The following is a 25,436-nucleotide window of genomic DNA, read 5'->3' on the forward strand; positions in this document are numbered from 1 at the left end:
AGAGGGAGGAAAAGCTTGTAGCTCTAGGATGCAACGGAAGGAAAGAGGAGCAAGACAATCCCACCACAGAAATCAAGACCTGAGCTTGGAAACGTACGAAGGGAAGTACTGCTATGAAAGATTACTGGCTAATCAGACTACTCGAGCTTGAGTGAGTGACGGTGGTGGATACGGCAACTAGGAAAAGTCCAGAAATCAGAGACTTGAGATGGGGTTGGCTTCGCTTCCCTTCCCCAACAGAAGTGTTTTACTTGTGGAGTCAGCTGAGCTTATTAACATCTTTTCGTTTTCTCATGAAAATGAGTCAGTTGCAGAATCCAACTGTGGGACCATGTTACATAAAATACAATGGTTGGATCCTTCCATCTTTCCCGTTGGGATGGTGTTTCTCTCTCTATCTGGGAAAGACAGACTAACAAAGCAAATCTGAAGGTGAGAGAAAGGTGAGCGGCACAAGGACCTTGACTTACAGAGGTGTCTTACACATGGTGACGTGTTCAGACTCCATCACTCTGGACAGCTGGGGCATGACTTGCAACAAACACCTCCTTCACCACCAGCCGCGGCCCCTCCCCGTCCCCAAACGACCCACCCCAAGAGGCAGGGATGTGTCGGAGGACAGGCTTCTATCAGCAGTAAAGCGATGAGGGACGATGGATGGATGTCACACCTGAAGAAGCCCGATAGATACGTCTGTCTGTGTGTCTAGGTTATAGAGATGCCCACGGCTACGCTTCTCTGTTGTCTAAATGGCAGCACAGGCGGCAAAGCTGGGAGAAAGGCTCTCTGCAGATTCCAAAATGCTGGTGCGCGATGTGCTCTAGGAACAGAAAGCCAAGTGCCGACGGAAACCGAGAGCTCCCCAACTCTGCCAACAAGAGTCCCGTAGAAAAGGCAGTAGACCGGAGGCGGAGGGGTGCAGCCTGCAGACCGCCGGGCGCTGCACCCCCTTCAATGGCTTTCCCCTCACGTCCGGGCGGGGAGGGGGCTCCACTGGGTGGAGGAAGGAAGCCAGGGTGGGACGGGGACGCCCACTTCTGCGGCAACCCAGAAGTCAGCCTCTGGGGACTTGAGGGTCGCCCTGGGGTGGGGGTGGAGGTGGGGGGAGTCTCCAGTTGACCCCTGGGGAGAACGAAGGGGGCGCGGTGGTGACTGCGTGGTCAGCCTCTCTTTTGCTCCCTCACACCACCAACCTGGATGGCCGTGGGAATCCCGAGATGAACGTGAAGTTTCTCTTTTCGAGGTCCTACCGGCGCTTGAAGCGGTCGTCCGGAACTCCTGGCTATTTATTGCATTTGGAAACAAGACCATTAAAGCATTGAAGACAGCCCTTTTGTGTACCTGCCAAGGGGATGGAGTGGGTTTGCCACGACACGGGGTTGCACTGCAACCTTGGGTTCTGCGCCAGACGGTGCCGCGTCTGCACCGTCCGCATCCGCTTGTGTGGAGGACGAGTCTGCCCGCGGGGCAAGCACATGCGCGGAGCCGGGAGCGCAGCTGCTGGGGAGACGGCTACTCCATGCCGCTCCGGAGGATCTGGTTGGCCGCGATCAGCATGACGCTTATGATGAAGGCCATGGCGAAGGCGCAGATGAGGCTCTTCCGGACACAGGTCTGTCTGTTCTGCTTCTGGGAATGCACTGCGGGGAGGAGAGGAGGCAGGGGGGCAGAGGGTCAGGAGGTGGGGAGAGAGGGTCGGGAGGGGAGAGAGAAATGACACAGTGAGAAGGGGGTGGGGACCGGGCACCTCGTCCTCAACAAGCCCAGGGACCAGCCCCCAGCATGAAGACTGGTCACTTCCATCAAAGCATCTCCAGGTCAGCTCTTGGAGGACACTGGGCATCCCGTGTCCTGGCAGGTGGTAGGAGGTGGCAAAACTTCCAGAACAAAAATCATGACAGATGTGATGTTCAGAGGGAGGTACAGGCTTCTGGATGTGGTATTGGAGCTACAGCGATTTCAGAGCGAGGAAATAGGCAACCTTTTAGGGTGAGTCTCACTGAAAGCACCATTCAGGCCCGCCGTGCCCGTTTTTTGCAGAGTGCCAGCCTCCCATTGTCTGAGGCAGGTGGTACAGACAGAACCAGGTTCCAGTGCTTCGCTCCAGACTCCTGCAGGGCTGGAAGCCACTTACCTTCCCTAGGATTGTTCCTAGGGTGGCTGCTGCTGCTAAGTCGCTTCAGTCGTGTCCGACTCTGTGCGACCCCAGAGACAGCAGCCCACCAGGCTCCCCCGTCCCTGGGATTCTCCAGGCAAGAACACTGGAGTGGGTTGCCATTTCCTTCTCCAATGCGTGAAAGTGAAAAGTGAAAGTGAAGTCGCTCAGTTGTGTCCAACTCTTAGTGACCCCATGGACTGCAGCCCACCATGCTCCTCCGTCCATGGGATTCTCCAGGCAAGAGTACTGGAGTGGGGTGCCATTTCCTTCTCTAATGCATGAACGTGAAAAGTGAAAGTGAAGTCGCTCAGTTGTGTCCAACTCTTAGTGACCTCTTGGACTGCAGCCCACCATGCTGCTCTGTCCATGGGATTCTCCAGGCAAGAGTACTGGAGTGGGGTGCCATTTCCTTCTCTAATGCATGAACGTGAAAAGTGAAAGTGAAGTCGCTCAGTTGTGTCCAACTCTTAGTGACCTCTTGGACTGCAGCCCACCATGCTGCTCTGTCCATGGGATTCTCCAGGCAAGAGTACTGGAGTGGGGTGCCATTGCCTTCTCCCCTAGGGTGGCTGGTGGTTGGAATGACTCTGACTTACGCATTATGGCGAATATGCGTGTCAGTGTCCGAGAGCAGGGTTCCTGGGTGAGCAGCATGGCATCATCAGGAGCTTATTCAAATGCAGATTCTCAGGCCACCCCTGCATCCCGCAGATCTCCTGAATGGGCGACTCTGGGAGTGGGTTCTTGCCAGGTGGCGCTAGTAGTAAAAGAACCCATCTGCCAGTGCAGGAGACATAAGGGACTTGGTTGGATCCCTGGGTCGGGAAGACCCCCTGGAGGAGGAAACGGCAGCCCACTCCAGTACTCTTGCCTGGAGAATCTCATGGACCAAGGAGCCTGGCAGGCTACAGTCTATAGGGTCGCAAAGAGTCGGATACGACTGAAGCGACTTAGCATGCATGCATGAGAGTTGGGCCAGCGATCTTCCATGTTTACCCAGGTGACCCTGGTGCCTGATCTGAGACATGGGGACCAGGAGCGCTGTGGACAGCACACAGCAGGGAGGCACAAACTCCTCTCAGACTTTTCGGAGGCAGGGTGTCCCTGCCCCCAGATTCTGCGGCCCCGAGGGTCTAACCTTGGATCCTGGGGTGGCACTCTCTTAATCTTTTGTTGGGCGAGGTCTTGAGTCACCATTTTTATAAGACCCACAAGAAACCGTCAGTTGGTCTCGATCAAGAAGCATTAGCAAATATGGGTTACAAATATGGGCCAGAAATAGGGAAATGGAAATAACAAGAAAGGAAAAGCTTTCTTTTTTCTTGGCTGCTCAGCACATGGGATCCTAGTTCCCCGACTAGGGATAGAACTCATATCCCCTGCATTGGAAGCATAGAGTCGCAACCACTGGACTGCCAGGGAAGTCCCAAGAAAGGAAGAGCTTTGAAAAAAAGAGGGACAGGTCTCTCCTCCAGGCATTGTTTCCCATGACAGAATTCTTCTCCTCCTTTTTCCTCTTTTCATCTCCACCTCCTTCCCTGTCCATTCCTGGTCCTGCAGTGATGTTTATACAGTTTCCCACCTACCTTGAGGCAGAAATCCCTTCCTGGGAGGCTGGTGGAAAGGCTACCTGCCTCAGGGCTACTCACTGGATTAGCAGCATCAGCACCATCTGGGAATTTGATATCAATGCCAATTCTCCAGCCCCTCCACAGGATGACTGGATCCAGTCTCTGCGGCTGGAGACCAGGAATGTGTGTTTTTAATAAGCTTTCCTGGCTCTAGTGGTAAAGAACCCACCTGCCAATGCAGAAGACATGAGACTGGGGTTCCATCCCTGGGTTGAACATGGGAGGGCATGGCTACCCACTCCAGTATTCTCGCCTGGAGAATCCCACGGACAGAGGAGCCTGGCAGGTGACAGTCCATGGGGTCACAAAGAGCTGGACACACTGAGGCGATTTAGTAAACGTGCACCAGGTGACTAGGGAATCTCTGGGCCCTCCCCCACTCAGAGTTTTTGACTCAGGAGGTCTCGGTGGGGCCCCAAAACCTGATAGAGTCTGAGTTGCTGGGGACAGGAGGACTGCACATGTTTGTTTGTGTGTGTGCGTGTGTGTGTGTACGCACGCACGCATGCACATACGAGCGTTAGGGATATGGGGATGGGGGGTATTGTGGAAACCCAAGACCAGGACAGAAGAACATTTTCAGATTGTCTTTCATTTTGCAGAGAGGTCCTTCTGCTAGACAATTCTACTGTACCTTGGTTTTTCTTTAGGCCAAATTAAGTGGAGAAAAGAAATATAATTTCCCTTACAATTACTCTCTGCTAGAAAGAAGCAAAAAGAAAATGGTCAAAGTAGGGTCCACATACCTTTTAAAAAGAAAAAACCTACAGAAAAGTTCAAGTTCCTCTCCTCCTTGACACTCAATGGCTCATCTAAAGCCCTAGAAATAGCAGAGAAGAAGCAGGTAGCGTGTGATGTTTCTAGCTTCCCCTGAGACAAGGTGTCGAGGGGCCTCTAAAAATGACATCCACCAGAAAGTTCCTCTAGCAAGCCGCACTCCACAGAGACCCAGCGCCCCCAGCACAGCTTCTGTCACCCAAGACCTGCTGGTTATTTCTGCCGTATCAGGCCTCCTCTTGTTATCTTTAATCCTCCTGGGCCCACTGGGCCTCTGCTTCCCTCGGGTGATTGAAAGTATTTTTGGCTCTCTTCTCTACCACTTGCTCATCATGCCTGGGTCTTAGAACCTTATAAGTTTTTACCTGGAGGAAGAAAATTTCCTTGGTGCGGAGATGTGCCTGCCCCCAGGAAAAGATAGCAGCCGTCAGGAAGGAAAAGGGAGGTAGCGTTTGGGAAGAAGGGACCCAAGCAGAAAATAAGATGGGGATGTGGAAGTGGTGCGTCTCACACTTTCTGAGGACTAGCTAATTTATTCTGAGCTGCTCCTCAGCACAGAAATGCTGCTGAAGGCAGCCTTCTACCTTCCTGTCCTGAGGGCTGGCGAAGGCTTAAGGGAAAGAAAAACTGTGACTGGGCTGAGGGAGGGATTTTTTGCGGAAGCCCTTCTTTGTGAAGGACACCCAGAAAACAAGGTTACAGGCAATAGGATTATCCCCCAGGAGAGCAGCTGCACCTTTGATCTAAAAATCCTTCAAGGCATGGGAGGGGAGAGATAAGAAAGGAGGGAAGGCCTGGGGACCTAATAGTTGGTTTGTGAGGCCATGAGTCTGGATCCAGACCCGAGCCCTATAAGCAGAGGGAAGCCTCCAGCTCACGCCTGGGTCGCTCCGAAACCCCTCATCATTGGAGTCTGATTTTCAGACTCTGGTCAAGAAAGAGACACCTTTCACATCCAGTATTTTTTTTTTTTAATATAACTGCTCTACTCTCTTTAAAAACATGCATTTATTTAGCTGGGTCAGGTCTTAGTTGCAGTACGCAGGATCTTCATTGCGTCCCATAGAATCTTTCCTTGAGGCACATGGATTCTCCAGTTGTGGCGTCCGGGCTCAGCAGTCGTGGCATGCGGGCTTCATGGCTCCACCACTTCTGAGATCTTAGTTCCCTGACCAGGGACCAAACCTGTGTCCCCTGCACTGCAAGGCAGATTCTTAAGCACTGGACCATCAGGGAAGTCACTCGCAGGGAAGTGGTGAGGCAGAGTGAAAAAGTCATGACTTCTGGAGCCAGACCCAAATCTGAATCACGATTGTATTATCCCACACAGTAGCTGTGTGACCTTGGGCAAGCCAAGTTCCCTGGGCCTCGGTTTCCTCATCTGTAAAATGGGGGTTAATAAGACCTACCTTGTGGTGAGGATTAACAACATAGGAAGGAACTGGGATGTTGTCTGTGCCCAGTGAGTTCTAATTCCCCTTTGTAAACCTTGAAAAAACTTTTTAGTTAGTGAACACCCACATCAGTGGGCAAGGTACACATTAGGTGCTTTATAGACGTCCTGGAAGAATTGATAGCGATAGTCCTTAATGAGTTGAGTACGTCATCCTCATTCAGTAGGTGAGGGCTCTGAAGTTCGGAGAAGTAGAGTCCAAGATCATTTAACAAATGAAAACGGTGGGATTTGGACCCAGGTCTGATTCTAACATGCAGGTTCCAAAGTTCTGTACAAACTCTTGATCAGTTGTTTAGCAATAGAAAAGTACAGCCATAGAAAGATACAAAGAAAATGCTTTAGTCTTCCCAAAAAGAGAATGTTAACTACATGTTGCTTTCATTTGTCTCCATTTTTAAACTTTAATTAAAAGGAAATACACTTCAAACACTTGGTGTGGTCAGCAGTTTAACCCGGCACTAATTACTATGCTTGTTGATAACTGAATGCCTGTCTTTGGCTATCGCATATTTGCCTTGCACTATACTTTGGTGTATTTATTTATTCTCAATGCCTATGCGTGGTTTCCCCAGGATGCACTGGAAGCTGGAGACATGACTTCTCCTCACTGCACTGAGGAAGAACCCTGGGCAAGATGCTGAACTCCGTTGAGCCTCAGTTTCTCTCTCTGTAAAAGGAGCCAATGATAACTGTTCTGCTAATGTCAAGAATTAGTTCCAAGATGAACCAGCTCATAAAACAGTAAAAGCTAGGTGCAACTGTAACTTGCCAGAGAAATGCACCGTTTCCTCCCTGTATCCTCTGAGGATCAGAGAAAAGAGGTGCTGGTTTTCCTCCTGTTTCCTGCAGGAGTCTTGGGCTGAGCCTACACCAGATGCTCCCAGAACTTTGCCTTGGTCTCTTCCCTCAGTGATTCATCCTGCACTGCAGCCAGACTCACCCTCTTGGAGCCATGCTGGCTATGCGTCACCACACCCTGCAATCTCCCTGCAAAGCTCCCCCACCCCCTGCCTAACTGGGGGAAGCAGTTCTGTCCAGCTCTTGAGCTCGGCAAGTGGAACCACAGATCACCTCCTATCTCCTTCTGTTCTGAGACCATGGCTTCGTCCCTCCCCCAGACACCTCTGTCTCAGCCTAGCAGGTTTCTTCTCTACCTAAGACTCTGCAGCACTGTTCATACTTTTGTCTCTGCTAATGGTGCTTACCTACCTTCCCTCTCATTTCTTCCAGGCCTAACCCCAACTTAACTTTTCCATGAGGCTTCTACTGAACATCTATCCTGCTCTCAAAGTGCCTCATATGTAAATATTTTTAAATAATGGAGCTCTTTGTCTCTGAGTTAAGACACTACCAATGCAAGAGACACAGGAGATGCAGGTTTGATCCTTGGGTCAAGATCCTCTGGAGAAGGAAATGGGACCCGCTCCAGTATCCTTGCCTGGAAAATTTCATGGACAGAGGAGGCTGGCGGGCTACAGTTCACGGGGTTGCAAAGAGTTGGACACGGTAGGCAGGAGTGTTCTTCTTTGTACCAGTTCTTACTATTTACTTACTTTTAATTGAGGTAGAATCCACGGCATAAAATTCGCCCTTTTAGAGTGTACAATCCAGTGGTATTTAGTACATTCCCACGGGTTGTGAAACCATCACCACCACCTAATTCTAGAATGTTCTCATCACTTCAAAAAGAAACACCAAACACATTAGAAGTCACTCCTCCATCCCCTAGCCTCCCCAGCCCCTGGCAATCACTGATCCACTTTCTGTTTCTATGGATTTGCCTCTTCTGGGCACTTCATATACACCAAACCATACACTATGTGACCTTTTGTGTCTGGCTTCTGCCACTTAATATCCTTTCCAGGTACATCCACGCTAGAGCACTGATGAGTACATCATTCCTCTTTGTGGCTGAATAATACTCCATTGAATGGATGTGCCCCATTCTGCTTACCCATTCACCGACATTTGGGTTGTTTCTATTTTTTTGGCTATTTTAAATAATGCTGCTATGAACGTTCACATACTGATACAAGTGTTTGTGTGGACGTGTTTTCAGTTCTCTTGGGTACAAATTTAGGAGCCAAATTGCTGGATCATATGGTAACTCTGTGTTTAACTTCTCAAGGAACCTATTCCTTCTTGGATCTTTTTGAACACTGAAAATGGCAAGAATACATCACGCTATTGGTGATCTTTTCTATGTCTTTCTCCTGAGTGTGTGTGTGTAATTTTTTGGCTGTGTTGGGTCTTAATTGCAGCATGTAGGCTTAATTGCAGCATGTAGGGGCTTCTCTTGCTGCAGAGCATGGGCTCTAGACACGTGGGCTTCAGCAGTTGTGGCCTGTGGGTTTAGTCAGCCTGCGGCATGTGGGATCGTAGCCCCTGGACTTAGTGTGGGGTTGAATCTCGGCCCCGGCACTGGAGAGTAGGTTCTTAACCACTGGATCACCAGCGAAGTCTCCCAGGTAGATTTTGATCTCTTTCTACATAGTACATAGATGTCACAGTAGGAATCCAGAAAATACATGGGGATGAAACGTGCACTGGGGGAGGTTGACACAGGAGGGTATCGAAGCTAGGTGTCCTGTTTTCCTGAAAGGTCATTAGTGAATCTGTGCACTTCAGCAGACTCCTGGCTGCTGTGACAGGACCTGGGTGTGTAAAGGTCTAGTGATAGACTGTTCCTGCCCCTTCTTATTTTAACAGAGATTCACACAGCTCCACTGAGCAAATGCCAGGCAGTAGCTCTTGAATTTTTTCCCAGAGACAGGAGTCTACACCAATTTTGCCACTGATCAGCTGGGTGATCCTGGATAGAATGGGTTCAAAATCTTTCTGGCTTCAATTTTCAGAGACACAGGCTCCCGAGTAAGGCAAATCAGGATCATAACAATTCTGACTAATTGCCTCAACATAGACCTATGTAAGTGATAGTCCTGGCAGGGAGTTTGGGGCCCAAGGAAACGGTAAAACAATATAAAACCCAGCTCAGGTGATTCTCACTCATAAACCAGACCTAGCAGGTCTGGGAGCTATTAGAGGTCTGTGATCCTTCCAAGTCTGACACTTTATGATTGTATGAAATTGGATAGTTCCATAGCCTAGAGTGAAACTAATTAAGAGCTCGTGAAAGAGATTTTTCTATACGTCAGTGATAACAGAAATGGCCAGGCACCCACATTTAAGACCTGAAGTTAGAGGTGGAGGATGTGGCCTCTATGGAAACAGGATTGTGCATTTTATAATGCTTTCGTAGGAGGACAGGCCACCTGTAATTGTGTGGGTATGAGCTGGTCTCTTCTCTACAAAATCTTCTTGGGTTTCTAGAGGTCAGACAGCTGTGTCTGGCTTTGCGGGTCCTCCAAGGATCCTTGGCGTGGTGTGGCCAGGTGTTATTGTGGCCTTTCCAGTCGTCCTTCCCCCTCATGTAGCAAAAGCCATCTTTTGGTTTAGGGATCTGTGCCTTTGCACCTGGTGGAATTCTCAATCCAGGGCCTCACCTTTCCCCCATAACAAACCACATTGGCTAGTAGAGTACCCTGAGCTCTTGGCTTAGTCCAGAGATAGGCACACAGGCCACGCAGATTTGATTGGAGTCCCTTTTCAGAATGGAACTGAATCTTAACAGAGAGAATCTTGTTGACCTTGGGGAGAGAGAGCCTGCCCAAGAATGATGCCAAGAGAGAAGATAGAACAAAGAGAGAGAGAGAGAGAGCAAGACGAAGGGAGGGAGAGAATGTTGCTTGAGCTCTTTGGGTCCAAGTCGACCAAAGCTCATCCCTTTGACTTCCCCTATTATTTGAGCCAGTGTCTTTTAGTTTGACGGGGTCTGGGTTGAGTTTTTGTTACTTACAGACAAAAGAGTCTTGACCAATATTCATGGGAACTCCAATGCTGGCAAGGACTTGACTTTACATATGAAGAGGATATGGTTCAAACCCTGTAAATTTGGTCCCTGGGCCATTTTTCAAGATGTGGCATTCCAGCATTGCATACTCTGCAATGTCTCCAGGTTGAAAAATACAAACAAAGAAGAAGAGAACTGGGGCCAGGGATTGGCCAGGTTTTTTGTTGTTGTTGTTTGTTTTGAGTGCTTTTTTTTGTTTGTGTTTTAAAATTGTGCTCATGTTCAGTCGTGTCTGCCTGTGACTCTTTGGACTGTAGCCTGCCAGGCTCTTCTGTCCATGGGATTTTTCAGGCAAGAATACCAGAGTGGGTTGTCATTTCCTTCTCGAGGGGATCTTCCTGACCCAGTGACTGAACTCTCATCTCCTGTGTCTCCTACACTGCAGGCGGATTCTTTATTGGCTGAGCCATGTGTTAGGCATTGTACTAAATATTTTCATGTGGCGGATAGCATTGAAACATATACATTACCATATGTAAAATAGATGACCAGTGTGAGTTTGATGCGTGAAGCAGGGCACCCAAAGCCGGTGCTCTGGGACAACCTTGAGGGGTAGGGTGGGGAGGAAGGTGGGAGGGGGTTTCAGGATGGGGAGCACACACGTTTACCTATGCTGATTCATGCTGGTGTATGGCAAAAACCATCACAATATTGTAAAGGAATTGTTCTCCAATTAAAATTAATTAATTAAAAAAATTCTCACATGTTATGTGCTCATAACAACCATATGAGGTAGGACATGATATGATTCCCATTTCATAGATGAAAAAAATTCAGCTCTTAGTATTTATTTAAGTGCTTTGCTCATGTAACTTGTATGTGGTGAGGCAAGATTTTAAGAAAGCCCTGTCCAGAGCTCAGAGCTGGAGTTCTTAACCATCATACTAATTTATCAAAAATAAATAGAGCATGGGGAGGGTAGAGACCTCCCCAGGTCTCTATCATGTATCTCAGAATCTCCTCACTCTTCACTCATGGCTCCAGAAAAACCTCCCTACAGGTTTGCTTTGATAGGTCCTCAAATAGTAGAAGAAAAATCCTTTTTTTTAAAATTTTGTCCAAAGCCCTAACTTTCTTTCAAACTGTCTCCTGTCTCACTGCCTGCCAGGGACCTCACCTACCCCTTAACCTCTGATACCTACCCCAGGAGAACAGGTTTTATTTTAGTAAAGTTATCACCCCCGCTGAGCTGGGAGCAGATGGTGTGGATGACATGTCATGCCCTTTTCAGCTGGATGGGCATGTGGTACCCAAGGTGCATGGCCAGGTCTCCAAATCCAGATGTCCATCTGACATCCAACAGAGACACTCTGACTTCAGCAGGGACGACTTGAGGAGACACAACTGCAAAATTCCTTCTGACCTTTCAAGGAGCCCAGAAGTATTTGAATCTAGTTGTGACCATCATTGTCCAATCTTTCCATGGGGTGGATGAAAAAAAAAAGACTCAGAGAGTTTTATTTTTTTCAGTCATTCAGCAAACATTTACTGAGTACCTGCTATGTGCATCATTGTGCTAAATGCAGGGCATTTTAAAAAAATTTTATTTTTAATTGGAGGATAATTACTTTACAATATTGTATTGGTTTCTGCCATACATTAAAATGAATCAGTCCCCTTCCTCTTGAACCTCCTTCCCATCTCCCTCCCCATCAACACTCCTCTAGGTTGCCACCAAGCACCGGATTTGGGTTCCCTGCATCATACAGCAAATTCCCACCAGCTTATGTTGGGCTCCCCTTGTGGCTCAGCTGGTGAAGAATCTGCCTGCAATGCAGGAGACCTGGGTTCGATCCCTGGTTAGGAAGATCCCCTGGAGAAGGGAAAGGCTGCCCACTCCAGTATTCTGGCCTGGAGAATCCCATGGACTGTATAGTCGCAAAGAGTCAGACACGACTGAGTGGCTTTCACTTTCAATGTATGTTTAATGCTACTCTCTCAAATTGTCCCACCCTCTCCTTCCCCCACTGTGTCCAAAACTCTGTTCTTTATGTCTGCACAACTCAAAGAGTTTTAAAATAAGTTCTCCGGATCACATGGCTAGTCTACACAGGGCAGAGAAGAGAACCTGAATGGCTGCATAGGAATCCTCTGGGGCTGCCTGGCCTGGGTCACCCCTCTGACAGGTGTTTCTCTTGTCCATCATGCTGAATGGTATGGAAGAGCTCTGCTGTGGCTTTCAGAGAAACTATTTATTCCCCACTTGATGACTTTTGCTTGATTTCCCTTTCCCGTACATGTTGTCAGAATGTCTACAAAACCCCAGCAGCTGGTATTTCATTTAGGGACAGCACTTGGGGGATGTGTCTTGAAAGGGCTCACACACAGATCCTGCTGCGTGCACTTCTACTCAACTTCCAGATATGCTAATAATATGATTTCATTTGAAGAAATGGAAAAGGAGTAAGGACAGCAAAGAGCCATTCTGTAAACTGTCTTTGAAATGCCTAAGCTTGGGGAAATGACCCAGGACCCTGAATGGAGAGCCAGGGCATGGTTTGGTCAGGTGGGCCCAGATTCAAATCCTTACTCGCTGTTTGACTTTGGATAAATGACCACCTTGTTGAGTCTCGGTTTCCTCATCTGTTGCCTGGGGGCCACAGAACTGACCCCTCAGTACCTGCCTACAGGTCAGTCCAGTGTGTTAACAAATGAACAGCTCTTGGCAGGCATGCCAGACAGCTATCCCTTATCCCAATCCTCCTGGCCTGGCCAATGTGAATGAAGCCGTAAACATTCTGGAAGCAAACACTACTGAAGTAAACTTCGGGAAGCAAACGCTACTGAACTTAACATTCAACACGATCTATTGTAAGAACTCTGAAAAAGGCGTCGGTGATGGGAGAATAGATGACTCAAACAAAAGGCCACTTAATTCCATATATGTCACGTGACTGGAACCGAATAATAAAATGTGAAATTTGTCTCTTAGTGACGCCAAGCTTACGTTCTCCAGAGTCAAAATAGCCAGTGATTTTACAGGTGGTCCAACGAGAGCAAACCATCTTAAACCTCCCTTGTTAGCATGAATGGGTTTCCCAGGTGGCTCAGCGGATAAAGAATCTGCCTCCAATGCAGGAGACGCAGGAGACGAGAGTTTGATCCCTGGGTCGGGAAGATCCCCTGGAGGAGGGCATGGCGACCCACTCCAATATTCTTGCCTGGAGAATCCCGTGGACAGAGGACCCTGGCAGGCTGCAGTCTATAGGGTCACAAAGATTTGGGCACGACTGAGTGACGGAGTACGCACAATTGGGATGGATGGTGAGTGGGCGTTGCGAGTGTGAGTGGTCACAAAGTCTTATATCTGACCTGTGCTGGCAGATGCTGACCTACTTATTTCACCAAATTGGGACACAAATACTGACAAAACATTAGTACATCAGTTTATTCTATCTTAGTGCAGGAATTTTTAAAATGAGGGGCTGAGAGGGCCTGGAAGTTCAACTTTTAGTGAAATAGTCTCATTGGATTGGGGACACAGAGACTGCTAACTCTGGGTAACACCAGGGAGCCCCTGAACTTAGTGGGGTTAACGACCTGTTACCCAAAGCACCCAGGATGTGGATTGACACCTGGTCAAGTGTCTGACTCAAGTTGATGATTTTCTCCCTATTAAACCAGGTGTGAATGATGGGAAGTCCACATCAGAATCTTTGTGCTATATTCTTCTAGAGTGTTCTAGGCTCTTCTCAGCCTTCCTGGGGTTTTCTGTAAATGACTTCTTCTGGGGCTCTAGGAAAATCTACCCATGCTGTGAGGCCCTAATTCAGGACTTCCTGAAGATGTCAGGAAAACTTTCCTTATATGTAACTCAGAATTTCATCCTATTTCCTCTTGTCCTTTCTGTGGGAGAAGATGAGAAAAGTAATGCTTACCTAATGATTGCAGAGCCCTACCTACCATGAAGATAAGGCAGATCGGATTATGCGAAGGGCTGTATGTGCATGAGGTGGGGTGGAGTGGGTGTGTGGTCTGTGCTGACCTAAAAGTCCAACAAATAAAATGAAACTAAAGCAAAATGAAACCTAAAAAGTAGACACCTGCCCCCTGAAATTTCTCCCATCAGAGGCACCTCACCCTTTGGACTCCTGACCTGTTTCTTCAAATTTTTCCATTTGTGTGGAATAATCAACACTTCCTAATTTAATGATCAGAATCTGAACACATTTGTGAAAGTATCAGACCCAAGATTCATAAAAGTGAGAAATATAGCCATTGCGGGACTTCTCTGGTGGTTCAGTGGCTAAGACCCCAGGCTCCCGATGTAGGGAGCCTGGGTTTGATCCCTGGTCAGGGAACTAGATCCCACGTGCCACAACTAAAGATCCTGCATGCCTCAACTAAGACCTGGCACAGCTAAGTAAACACACAAATATATATTTTAAAAGCCTTCAGTGTTAAATGGGCCTCCCTGGTGGCTCAGATGGTAAAGAGTCTGCCTGCAATGCATGAGACCTGGGTTTGATCCCTGGGTCAGGAAAACTCTCTGGAGAAGGGAGTGGCTACCTACTCCAGTATTCTTGCCTGGAGAATCCCATGGACAGAGGAGCCTGGTGGGCTATTAGTCCATGTGGCTGCAGAGTCGGACACGACTGAGTGACTAACACATTTTCACTGTTAAATAAATAAATAGAAGGCTAGTGACCTTTAAAAAAATACAGTCACTGACATAAAATGATGCTGACGGCCTTTGAAAACCCTCCTGTTAATTTGTAAGGGACTCACACTACAGCATTTTTCAAACTTCCTTCACACCCCAGAAGCTCCAGCATTGCTGAGCTCCAAGACATCTGATGTGGGCTTCTTCAGATTCTGACTCTGCTGCAAAATGCCTGTTTCCTTGGCTATCTCCTCCTTCTTTACTCTGAAACAGATGTGCCCTTTCACCTTTTTGAGGCAAAGACTTCCTGCATCTTTAGGTTTTTATTCCTCCTTGATTCCTTCCTCTGATACCAAATAGAGCAGAATTTCCAAGCACCATGGATCACCCAGCTTTACAGGCAAGCTCATCAGCATGGGAATATGTTGGCTTCAGCAAAGCTCTAAAAAGAGGAGGAGGAAGAGAGAGCGTTCTGGATGGGGAGCAGCAAGAGGGGAGGTGGCCTGGGAGCAGGGCTCTGGGGTCTGGGGGAATGTCCCAGCTCCCTTTCTCCTTCGGTCACTTGGGGTTGCTGGGAAGATAAAATTTGGGGAGAGAAGAGTTCCATCGCAGAACTTCCCTGGTGGTCCAGTGGTTAAGAATCCACCTGCCAATGCAGGGGACAAGGGTTTGACCCCTGGTCCAGGAAGATTCCGCATGCCGCGGAGCAACTAGGCCCATGCGCCTCAACTACTGTGCCTGTGCTCTAGAGATCAGGAGCTGCAAATACTGAAGCCTGTGCCACCCAGAGCCCATGCTCTGTAACGAGAGAGGCCATCGGAATGAGAAGCCCATGCACCGCAGCTAGAGAGGAGCCCCCACTCGCTGCAACTAGAGAGAGCCCTCGAGCAGCAACGAAGACCCAGTGCAGTCAAAAATAAATAAAGAGGTCCATCACTGAAAGAAAGAAATGAAACCACCATGTCCCTTCAGAGTCAGATTCTGCATTTACCAGCCAAGATGTGTGATGGTGGATGGTGCCAGGTTGGAGGGGGACTCTGAGATGTCAGCGAGGCTACAGGTGAAGTGTCTGGACAGGCGAGCGTGCAGCCTGGATCAGGGGTGAGAGCAGACAGGAAGAGGCTGACCGCTGGCAGGATGTGTCAGCCCAAACAGCTGAAGGCCAAGAGGATTCAGAAAGCACAAGCCATGCAATTAGGTCATCAGACGGCGGCAGAAGCAGGGAGAGGCTCCAACTGCCAACAGGTCCCTGTTTGTGGGCCGCAGGCGTAGGGGAAAGATGGAAAGGAGAAGGCCAAGGTCACCGCAAGGTCCCAAACGGACTCTCTCAGTCCTAGGGCACCAGGGTGAATTCTGTGTCTGTGTGTCCGTCTTTTTCCAGACATCTTCGCCCAGAGTAAAACTGGGGAGGCTCCTTCCTAAATCTGGGGAGAGCTGCAAGCATTAAATAAATGCACTGGTGACATGGATCATACCCCAGGTTGGAAAAATCTTACCATTAAACACATGAGGTTGTATGTGGGGCCAAAAAGCGCTGACATACTTTAAAAACCCTCTCTGCTGTGAAAATACATAAAAGGGATTGTGTAATCAAGGTCACATAGGTCACTCTAGAAAGCAAGGTGCTAATTACAAATAATATTTCTTTTATTAAATAAGACCATGAATTTTAAAGCACAGTTTCCTGGTCCTTATCAATCACTCCTAAATGGGAACTGTGGCTAATCCTATACGTACTAATCATTAAAGCAGACCCAGGAAACCCCTACGTCAGCCATTTATTTTATTAGTAGATGAGCTTTTGGGTAATAAAAAGACAGTGCTTAGAGTTCAGATGATTTCCCAGGGCAGTCTGACCTTTCTCAAATTACTAAGACTTGTGACATTTCTCTGAATAAAACACCGATCCATAAACAAAGTCTCTTGTGGAAAAAAGCAGTGCCCAGAAATATTCTTCCTACCCGTCTCAAGAGTGTGTCTGACAGCTGGGGCCCACCCCCCAATGCTTCCACTGTGTGAGCAGCGAGTCTATCAGCTAAGAACCAGATGGAACGGAGAAGCCAGGCCTGCTGCTACGCGAAATTTTAATCCAGTCCCTACCCTCCTCACCCTTGCTCATCCTCCACTTCCCCTGCCTGCCCAGCTGTAAATGGCATTGGCTGTGACCTTCCTGCCCTAGTGTGGTCTGTGTGGCTCCAACTCCAAACGCAGTCATGGATGCTATGGCCCAGGTCCCAAGCAGCGTGACCAAGGCCCCTTCTGAACCACAAGTGGGTTTTCTTTGCTGTGTACACTGCATGCCAAGTCACTTCAGTCGTGTCCAACTCATAGCAACCCTATGCGCTGGAGCCCTCCAGGCTCCTCTGTCCATGGGATTCTCCAGGCAAGAATACTGGTGTGGGTTGCCATGCCCTCCTCCAAGGGGATCTTCCTGACCCAGAGATTGAACCTGCATCTCCTGCATTGGCAGATGGGTTCTTTACCTCTGGCACCACCTGGGAAGCCAGCACTTATGAAATCTTTAAATGTGAACACCTTTAACAAGGATGCATTGCTCTTAAATTTACCCCAATCTCCTGCCTAGTTCCCAGACTTCGGTTAATTTTGCCATGGCAAAATGGAGTATAAGCCATTTCCCGCAACAGTTCCGCCCAGACAGGGCCCACATGTGCCCAGGACTAACTCAGCTCCATGCTGTCTGCCTGTTGTAGGGTTCAGCTGGTTCTAATGCAGCAACTCCAAGACCAGGGAACCAAATTGCATTCTGGTCTTTCTGTGACAGCTTACCATCTGCACATATAGGCTTGTTGCAATATGTTCAGAAAAAACAAAAAACAGAAGGAAGTAGTAGACCTTTTTAAAAAGGCTCAACCTTAAGTTAAAAATTGCTGGTAGCCTGCTATGCTGTTTTAAGGTAATATTAAAAAATATCTGTACATCAGAGTTTTAACAGCTCTGACTTTCAAAGTTGGAAAGAGGGATTCAATTATTTACCTTCCCTGGAACTCTCTACTGATTAGGGAATAAGGTAGGCTTTATTTTTCTTTCATGAACCTAAGAGAAATGACCTCTCATGAGCTCATTTTTGGCTGTAGGAGAACCTATTTCTTCTGTAACTACTTGGTGGGGTTCATCAAAGTTTTTCTCATGAGCATGGCTTTTATTTTTTTGGCCAGTGTGTTCAGAGACCATAGCATAAAAGTAATTCACTTCTAAGATCTTGTGAAGTAGATGTAACTGTCCTGATGTTTACAGGTGAGGATACACTCAGAGAAGCTACACCCCTTGCCCAAGATCACACAATTAGCCACTCGACTTGATCCAGTAGCTCAAACAGGCTCTTTGCACCACCCAAGCGGCCCCCACTAACTAAAGGCTCACGTCACTGAGCCACTCAGCAAGTCACAGACCTCAGAGTCACCAAAGGAAGGAAGGGTCGACACAAGTCTTGCTAAAATTCAGAGTTTGGGGGAAAAAATAGAAAAAAACAGAAACCTACTGCATCTTTGCACAAAGGATCTTTCAGCTTTGGTCCTGGATTTGTGGGGTCCATCCATGGCCACTTCACCCCAGGAGTCTATAAACACATTTTTCATCCAGAGGATATGGAGGCGTTGGCCTCTTCCAAAGCAGGCAGAGAGCAGAAGCAAAGGTACTTACCGGGAACTTCCCCAGTGGTCCAGTGGTTAGGAATCTGCCTTGCAGCGTAGGGGATGTGGGTTCAATCCCTGGTCGGGGAACTAAGTTGCTCCCACAGGCTGTGGAGCAACCAAGCCCAAGCACCTCAACTACTGAGCCTGTGTACCACAACAGAAGATCCTGCATGATGCAACTAAGACCCCATGTATGTGCTTAGTCTGACTCTTTGCGACCCCATGGTCTGTAGCCCACCAGGCTTCTCTGTCCATGGGGATTCTCCAGGCAAGAATACTGGAGTGGGTTGTCATGCCCTCCTCCAGGGGATCTTCTCAACCCAGGAATTGAACCCAGGTCTTCCACATTGCGGGCATATTCTTTACCATCTGAGCTACCAGGGAAGCCCAAGACCCCATGCAGTCAAATAAATTAATAAATATTAAAAATAAAATAAACACTTACTTTTTAAACTAAGTACTGATGATTAAAAAAAGGGGGTACTTACCACCCTCAAACTCTGTCTGGCAATTCCCCGAGGTCTCATTCAGGCTCTCCTCCTCGTTGATGATGATGTTCTCAATGTCCTTCATCGTTAAGTGGTCCCGGAAGGCATGATAGAGGATGTGCTTCAACTCTTCCAGAGTTATCCTCTGCATGTCGAACTGTGGAGATAAAAGGGGCATGAGAAGTCTGGGCGCACGGAGGTGAGAACTCAGCTTGGGGCATGACTGTGTATGATGCGTAGTTGCTTCAGTCTTGTCCGACTGTGACCCCATGGACTGTAGCCCACCAGGCTCCTCTGTCCATGGGATTTTCCAGGCAAGAATCCTGGAGTGGGTTGCCCTGCCCTCCTCCAGGGGATCTTCCCCAACCTGTGTCTTACGATTTGATCTTCTACATCTTACATCTCCTGCCTTGGCAGATGGGTTTTTCATCACTGGCGCCACCTGGGACGTGACTAGCAAGTCCCAAGCCTCCTCTATGCAAACTTGCCCCAGCTTTTCAAGACATCAGATGAGCAGTTTTCCACCACACTCAGCTTCAAGCACACTTGTGAACTTGCAGGAACTTCTCAGAATTCAGGGAGTGCGACATTCCTCGCTCCGTTGAGACTCCTGGTGAAAAACACGCCACCTGCTCGTTTGGCTTCTTCCTGCTCATCCAGCCATCTGCTATCACCCCTCCACACCTCACGTACTTTGGAGTTGTATCACACTTCAGACAATGCATATGTCTCTAGAAAGTTTTAAACCTTCCAAGAAACCAGCAACTCTCATCTTGCTCTAAGTATGTATCTTGTTCTAACAAGATAAAATGAGCGTTTGCATGTTCAAAGTCATGTTTATGAAGAACAGCTGAGAAAAAGGTGTAACGTTTCCACTTATGTTCTTCCCCTGCAAGGGAGATTAACCTTTCCACTCCATTTCTATCAGATTTGGTTCTATCACTTTTTTGGCCAATGAAATGAGAGTAGAACTCACATAGGGTATTATCGATTAGACACTTTAAGAGCCATCATGTGGTTCTAGTCTGTGACCTTTTCCTTCTTCGATGAGAACAGCATGCCCTAAAAAGAACAGGTCCCAGAATGAGGACAAAGTGGAGAAGACAGCCATAAAGGAAAAGTAATGTGAGTAAGAAATGTCCTATGTTGTTATTAGCCACAGAGGTTTGGGGCTTCTTTATTACTATGGTATAACTTGGTTTGAGTCAACAAAACAGAAATTGGTACATAGAAATAAGAAGCTATCATAACAAAAATTCTAAAATATGATGTGTAGATTCCCGGGTCAGGCAGGCAGTAGAAAATAAGAAAACAGTACTGGGGGCTTCCCTGGTGGTCCAGTGGTGAAGAATCTGCCTTGCAATGCAGGGGACACCAGTCTGATCCCTGGTCCAGGAAGATCCCACATGCCTCGGGGCAACTAAGCCCATATTCCACACCTGGAGAGTAGCCCCTGCTCTCTGTAACTATAGAAAGCCAGCACACAGTGACAGAGACCCAGTGCAACCAAAATTAAAAAAAAAGAAAATGGTATTGGTGGCTGGGAAGACCCATGATACGCAGTAGCAAAACATTTGGTAAAATTGTTGCCCGTGATAACTCAGAGGGTAGATACATATTGAATGAGTCTGTGGCTTTAGGTAAAAAGTTTGGGAGGCAGCAGGGTCTAGTTGCAAGTTGCAACTGGTTGCTCATCTATAAGAAATAAATGAACTCAGAGTGAAATAAATCAGATGATACCTCATTGTAGTTTTGATTTGCATTTCTCTAATAATTAGTAATGTAGAGCATCTTTTCATGTGTTTATTGGACATCTTTATGTCTTTCCTGGAGAAATGTCTGTTTAGGTCTTCTGCTCGTTTTTTGATTAGGCTCTTTGTTCTGATATTGAGCTCAATATCAAACGGAGATTAACCATTTACCGTATTGTTTCATTTGCAATTATTTTCTTCTATTCTGAGGACTGTCTTTTAATCTTGTTTCCTTTGCTATGCAAAAGCTTTGTCACCTCACACCAGTCAGAATGGCCATCATCAAAAAATCTACAAACAATAAATGCTGGAGAGGATGTGGAGAAAAGGGAACCCTCCTACGCAACTTACACAGTTGTGTCTGAGTCTTCATGACCCCATGGACTGTGGCCTGCCAGGCTCCTCTGTCCATGGAATGTTCCAGGCAAGAATACTGGATTGGGTAGCCATTCCCTTCTCCAGGGATCTTCCCAGCCCAGGGAATGAACCCAGGTCTCCTGCATTGAAGGCAGATTCTTTACCATCTGAGCCACCAGGGAAGCCCTCCAAAAAGTGAAAGTTGCTCAGTTGTGTCTGGCTCTTTGAGACCCCATGGACTGTGGGCCACCAGGCTCCTCTGTCCATGGAATTCTCCAGGGAAGAATATTGGAGTGGGTAGCCATTCCCTTCTCCAGGAGATCTTCTTGACCCAGGGATCAAAGCCGGTTTTCCTACATTGCTGGCAGACTCTTTACCACTTGAGCCACCAGGAAGCAGAACTAGGGTCTAATCTAATCAAGTAACATTCTTCACCTCAAGGTCTGTTCAACAGGATTTCAGAATTGCTGAGGCTTTGACTGATGTGTATCTTCCATTGTTTGTTCTCTGGATGAGAACGTTCTTGGTGGTTGGCCCAACTCTGCCATTTTATATGTGTGTGTGTATGGTGGCAGGGGAGGGTAATTGGTCTCTGTAAGTTCATATGTCTCCAGATCAAGAGAAGTCATGCACATCTTGAGATTCTAGATCTTGAGTCTTCTGTTGTACTCAGGTGGGACTTCTGAGTGTCTTCCTTGGGGAGGGGATGAATACATTTTGTGGCCTAAGGGAGGGAAGTGAATATTTAGGAGCAAGAGTGTGGGCTGTAACAGGTTACACTATTTCCAATGATTTCTTCCCCTTTCCTGTCAGAGGATGTCTCCTTGCCCATTAGCACCAGGCTTTGGCCAAAAAATGAGAGTGAAATTTGTATACAAAAGTGATGGAATTCCAAGGAAAAGTTTCAAACCCATCAGTGTGTCCTCCCATTTCTCTTTTTCTTCTGCCACAAAAGCACATAAATAGGGGGGTGTTCCTTCATCCTGGCTCCCAAAGTGAATGCAGCATGGAGCTAATCCACAAGGGGCGTACAATTTGAGTGAGAAATAAACTCTGGTTGTCAGCCACTACGCCTTTGGGATTTCTGCAGTAGAACTCACCCAAGACTGAAAACAGAGGTCAGTGATTGAAGTCAGACTGGATCATAATGAAAGAAGTTTGAGACATTTTTTTGAAAATGTCTTTTAAATTGTTTTTTAAAAAAAGACATTTTTTCCCTCCCTGATTTCTTTGTAAAGCGATTGCCACCTTCCTTGCAATAATTTAATTGACAAATTAAATTGGGTTACTGGAACTTGCTGGAAACCTAAACGACTCAAGCTCAAAGCCATTTATATGCGTGAGAATAACTGGAGGAGGAGTGTGTGTGTAAGTGGATTTGTTTTCTGCATCACAGTTTAATTGACTGTGAAAGTGAATTCCGAGATACACTTAGGGTTGACCCATGACATCATCTCCCTTTAGATTTGAGAGGAGAACGTGTGGTTGTTAGCCTGGATGTTGAGAGAAGCCTGGAAAAATGTATGGTGAGGATGATGGACCTCACAGATGGGAAACTTGGGGTCCCTCTGCCACGGTTAGAGACTAAGAAGTGACAACATCAAAGAGGCTCTGAGAAAATGAGCAGCCAGTTCCTGGAAGACCAGTCGAGGGACTGCAGTGTCTGAAAAATTGTCCCCAGCTGAAATTTGCTGAAATTCAGGTATTAGGTGAAAAGAACTTCAAGGGCTGTAAAAAGAGAAGGAAAAATGGAGATTCCAGAAATCTATAGTTTTCCTTTTATTTGGTTCTCTGGGTCAGGTTGAATGTTAGAATACTACGATTTAAGCAAGATCAGTTGAGTAGAATTCCACGTTTTCTATATTGTCATAATAGATCTTTTACACGTTTGAAAGAAGTCACTATAAAACAGTATGGGCACAGTGCCAACAAGTACTTTTTCCATCATGGGCAATCCATTTTTCTTGAGTCAATTTTGAAATTATGTCCTTTCTCAGAAAACCAGCAGAAAGGTTTTCATTATTGTTAGCATGGAACCATGCACAAGAGCACCACAATTTTACATTTCTCTCAATGCTTCTTATATCTCCTTTCGTACTTTTAGCCCGATTTGTCTTCCTTCTAGGTGTGACTGTTGTTGTTTCTTCTGTTTCTAGTGGGTCACGATTCAAGAACGTAACCTGTACATCTGCTGGTTTCAGGACTCTAAGGAGCTTCCCAATGTGGTAAAGTCTCTGTAGAGTTAATTACACAAACATAGTGGCCCTTGTTAATTGCATTATGTAGCCTTATAATTATAATCTGTATCTCCTGTAACTTGAATTGTCAAAGACCACGAGTAACGCGTTATAGTCCGTGGAAAAGAATCGCATCTCCATATATTGTTTTCTTAGTCCTAATATTTTTTAACTGAGGCTCTTCTTTATAGCAAGATGACTGAGTTCCTCATTCAACAAATGATTATGGAGGCCAGCTCCACACCAGACACTGTGATGGAGACAGAGAGATGAGCAAGACATTGATCCTGCTCTCAAAAGGCAAGCAAACGAGCGATTTCAATTCAGTGGGATAACTGGCTGTGACAAGGGCAGCCCAGGATGGCTTGGAAACCCCTGGGAAGTGTCCATCAAACAGCCATATCAGTTCATCTAAGGACTTGGAGCAGAAGGGTTTTGGGGATGAGGTGAGTTGCGGTTGAGGTGCTAGTCAATGCATGCCTGTACGCCATGAGGAGGAGCTTGGTTGCTGCTGTTGCTTCCATGCAAGTATAGTTGATTTACAGTGTCGTGTTAGTTCCCGGTGTAGGGCAAAGTGATGTAGTTATACACACACATACATATACATATACATATGTGTGAGTGTGTATATATATATATATGTTCTTTTTCAGATCCTTTTCATTATAGGTTATTATAAGATATTGAATATAGTTCCCTGTGCTATACAGGATGTCCTTGTTGTTTATTTTATATATAGTAGTATGCACCTGTTAATTCCAAGTCCCTAATTTATCCCTCCCTCCCTCTCCCCTTCGGTAAGTCTAAGTCTGTTTTCAATGTCTGTGAGTCTGTTTCTATTTTGTAAATAAGTTCGTTTGTATCTTTTTTTAAAGATTCTATGTATAAGTGACATCATAGGATATTTGTCTTTCACTGTCTGACTCACTTCACTTAGTAGGATAATCTCTAGGTCCACCCATAGCTTGGTTGGTTGTTTGTCTTCCTGACCCCAGGGATTGAATTTGCATCTCCCACGACTGCATCTCCCGGATTCTTTACTGATGAGCCATTGGGGAAGCTGCCAGGCCCAAGAAGAAGCCATTTCTACCTGAGGCGTCACATTAGCAAATCAAAACCTACATAACTTTCATGTCCCTGTAAACACTTCTCTTGACCAGAAACCCAGGATGTCCAGTCAGCCAATTCCCAAATGCCAACCCAACTCTGGGCCTTCTCATCCCAAACAAGAGTGACCTTGTGACCCCAGCCAATCAGCTATTTCCTATGTTTCTCTTCCTTGTTCTTTATTCTCATCTTACAAAAGCTTCCTGCCTTCTGCCCCATGGTGTTGTTCTCAGAATGGAGACTGTCTGCTTCATGAAGCGTTAAATAAAGTTTGCTGATATCACCAGAACTGTCTTCTTTAATCATTTTTTAACCATGGGCTATGGCGACAGAGAGCATTCAAGCGCTGTGTAAGAAAGAGGTGGACAAGGTGAGTCACTGTGTGTGGAAGTTGAAGCTGAATGAACTGGTTAAGATAACACCAGGTTTTATGTTCAGCTGAATGGGAACAAAGGGAGAACAGTCTTGAAGAGAAAGGTGACATGTGAATTTGTGGATGTGGGCATTGGCAGTTCCAGAGGGACAACCCAACAGAATAGCCCAAGAGGCAGTAGGTCGCACAGATATGGGCTGATGACCTGAAAGTTATTCGCATACAGATGAAAATAAAAGTTATCAGAAAGGATGGTAACACCTGGGAACAGTGTACTGAATTCGAAAAAGCCCAGGCAGTGGGAGGATATTAAGATAAACAGATGGGCAGCCTCCATTACAGAATGGGCAAAGTGTACATGATATTAGGAATTATAATTAGTATATATTTTGGTCTTCTGTCCATTGTTCCTGACTCACAGCTCCTCAGACCCTTGGAATTTCTTAAGTGAGGAGAGCAATGGAGTCTCTTTGTTATCATATTCTCTTGTCCTCAGTTCCTGAGAACCATAAGCGGGTATCTGGTTATTCGTAACAAGCCCCTGTCATCCACAACGGAGTTTATGTTACTGAGGTGACTTTTGGAAACCCTCTTCCCTGGTGCCTCAGATGGTAAAGAATCTGCCTGCAGTGTGGGAGACCCAGGTTCAATCCCTGGTTCAGGAAGATCCCCTGAAGAAGGAAATGGCAACCCACACCCATTCTTCCCTGGAAAATTCCATCGACAGAGGAGCCTGGTGGGCTACAGTCTGTGGGTTGCAGAGTTGGACATGACTGAACAAATCTCTGACAGACAGACGAAAGATGGAGATGGTCACCAGGAGAATCAGTCATAAATAGCTGGAACTCTCAGTCTTATCTCCTGCTATGCAGGGAGTGGAGAAGGGCTGGATGTTGAATCACTCACTCATGGCCAGAGATTTAATCAATCATGTT

At 46.8% G+C, this 25,436-nt stretch overlaps 1 protein-coding gene across 1 annotated transcript in view; it reads right to left on the reverse strand.

The window, feature by feature from the left end:
* Positions 1-1,512: 1,512 nt before the first annotated feature.
* Positions 1,513-25,436, reverse strand: part of CALN1 (calneuron 1) — a 455,582-nt gene continuing 431,658 nt past the window's right edge. Inside the window, exons 5-6 of the mRNA XM_052636215.1 lie at positions 18,677-18,833; positions 1,513-1,640 (exon numbers count right to left, since the gene is read on the reverse strand). Coding sequence (XP_052492175.1) covers positions 1,513-1,640; positions 18,677-18,833 — 285 coding nt within the window. The remainder of the gene's footprint in view (positions 1,641-18,676; positions 18,834-25,436) is intronic.

Source organism: Budorcas taxicolor, chromosome 2 (genome assembly GCF_023091745.1).
Source record: "Budorcas taxicolor isolate Tak-1 chromosome 2, Takin1.1, whole genome shotgun sequence".
Classification (NCBI taxonomy): domain Eukaryota; kingdom Metazoa; phylum Chordata; class Mammalia; order Artiodactyla; family Bovidae; genus Budorcas; species Budorcas taxicolor.